The following is a 2,005-nucleotide window of genomic DNA, read 5'->3' as shown; positions in this document are numbered from 1 at the left end:
TGGATGTGACGTTTCGGGACCCCCTCCAGTACTGACAGAAGCCGTTTTCCGTTTTCTCACATCTCTCTCTCTCTCACACACACACACACAATCCGGATCCAGCTCCAGCTTCCTCTCACATATAACCACACTGTCATCGGCCGACAGAATTTCCGTGCACCTAAACTTAGATAATGACCGTTTTTGCTTTAGTGGCACCGTATTTACCCCGTGCGTAAAATGTGTGCGTATCGTCCGCGCGCCAGATCCATCAACATAAGGTTTCGTATTTTGAAGTTTTATTCTTCAACAAGGTTAGTAATGGTTATAAATATTCACACAGACAAAGGGATATCTTGAGGAAATACGCATTTATATATTTATATATATATATACTCATATAAAAAATAAAATAAAATAAAATAAAATAAAATACACATTCAATCATGAGCGAATCTGTTACAAAGCAGTTAAAACACTGAAAAAAAACCTATTCTCTGACAACATTCACATTGATTATTGTACTTAAAATAAAAAAAGTGAAAGAAAATTACAAAAGAAGCCTGTGCTCAAACTCTCAGGTTGGACTACTGAGTCTCTTATGTGGGCTTTGCTCTTTTCATATTGATGCCAGATGGCTCACCAGCTCCCTCAGCACCTCGTTTCACTGGTCTTACTGGTGTTGACTCTGGAAGAAGAACACAGACTAGTTACAAATCAAGACTACTAAAGGATTTTTAAAAAAAAGAGTAAAAAGCTGACTCCCTGATCAACTACCATACCGAGTTGTCTGTTAATGTCCATCAGCTGTTCCTTCTTCTCTTCCATGTCTTTGTGCTTTTTGGTCATATCAGGAGAACGAAGGTTTCTTAAGAAATCGTTTCGCTCCTTTTCTGCCTCCTCCTTCTTCCTCACAGCTAACTGGTACTGCTGGAGCAGCTCTGTTCAAAACACACAAATTAAAGCATAATCTCACTGAACTAAACCACAAAGAAAAAAACTTTAAATTATGAGTACAAGAGGTGTCACCTATGTCTCTCTTAAGAGTGTGGTAGATCTGTGGGAAGGGGGCTCCAAACACAGGTATTGTGTTCATCGGTGGGGCTTTGTTCTGAGCACCGCCGAACTTGCCCTTGGCACTGACTCTTTCCCCCTGCCTGGTCAGGATGGTGGGACACTGTATCTTCTTCTGCACCACCTGCAAGCAACAGCTCATTTAGAGGACAGATAACCACCAGCCAGGTAATACTGCACTGTTATGTCAGTGAGCATCACTCACCTCCCTCCTGTAGTTATTTGCAGATTCCAGGTCATCAATCAGAATCGTATTTCCCAGGATGTTTTTAAACACTTGAAGGAGAAAAACACAAGCAGGAAACTTTCAGAAATGTTGTAGAGTTTTTTAAGCATTAAAACCCCCTCCATGCTCATGTTTCAGTATGTACGAGCGAGACAAAGGAATGCTTTGTAAATCTAAATGATAAACACCCCAAATCCTAACAAATACCAACTTTTACCTGTGATAAAGAAAATCTTAAATGATAGGAAGTCATTTAAATTTGGGGAAAGAGGCCTGATTTCTATTCCAGTGCCAGCGCTCCCAGAAAAGAAACCCCCTCCACCTTGTGAGGTTGAATCCCAGGTGGAAACATTTACTCTGAACTCTGCAGGAGTGGCAGGAAAGTAGAGAGATCTGGGAAGCCTCTGGGCAACCACACAGGCCCTGGACTCTACTATAAATCTGCCATGACACAACAACAACTCTGCAATGTTGCACGGAGCAGGGCAAATCCATCTAAGGCAGCTCACCTATGTCACAGCACTTCTGGTCGTTGGGGCAAATCAGCAGCTCTCTGGCGAAGACCGGGTTCCCAGGCGGATCAAAGAGCGCGTGGCCATTTCTTATATGTGGCAGCGGTCTGCAAGCAATTTACATCCTGATAATCTGACGCTTTGCTCCAAAAGTAGACAACAATCAAACCATCATTGTTTGCTTTTCAACTGTGCATCTTGGATCGATGAACAA

General features: G+C 42.1%; 1 protein-coding gene across 1 annotated transcript in view; it reads right to left on the bottom strand.

Annotated features, from left to right (window-relative positions):
* Nucleotides 1–261: 261 nt before the first annotated feature.
* The window catches only part of smchd1 (structural maintenance of chromosomes flexible hinge domain containing 1), a 28,348-nt gene continuing 26,604 nt past the window's right edge, over nt 262–2,005 (bottom strand). The window contains exons 43-47 of the mRNA XM_008300558.1: nt 1,789–1,898; nt 1,259–1,329; nt 1,009–1,177; nt 762–920; nt 262–667 (exon numbers count right to left, since the gene is read on the bottom strand). Of these exons, the coding sequence (XP_008298780.1) occupies nt 579–667; nt 762–920; nt 1,009–1,177; nt 1,259–1,329; nt 1,789–1,898 (598 nt within the window). The 3' untranslated portion in view covers nt 262–578. The remainder of the gene's footprint in view (nt 668–761; nt 921–1,008; nt 1,178–1,258; nt 1,330–1,788; nt 1,899–2,005) is intronic.

Source organism: Stegastes partitus, unplaced genomic scaffold (assembly GCF_000690725.1).
Source record: "Stegastes partitus isolate 25-593 unplaced genomic scaffold, Stegastes_partitus-1.0.2 Scaffold1559, whole genome shotgun sequence".
Taxonomy (NCBI): domain Eukaryota; kingdom Metazoa; phylum Chordata; class Actinopteri; family Pomacentridae; genus Stegastes; species Stegastes partitus.
Note: the sequence above shows the minus strand (reverse complement) of the source record. Positions and strands in the feature narration are given on the sequence as shown.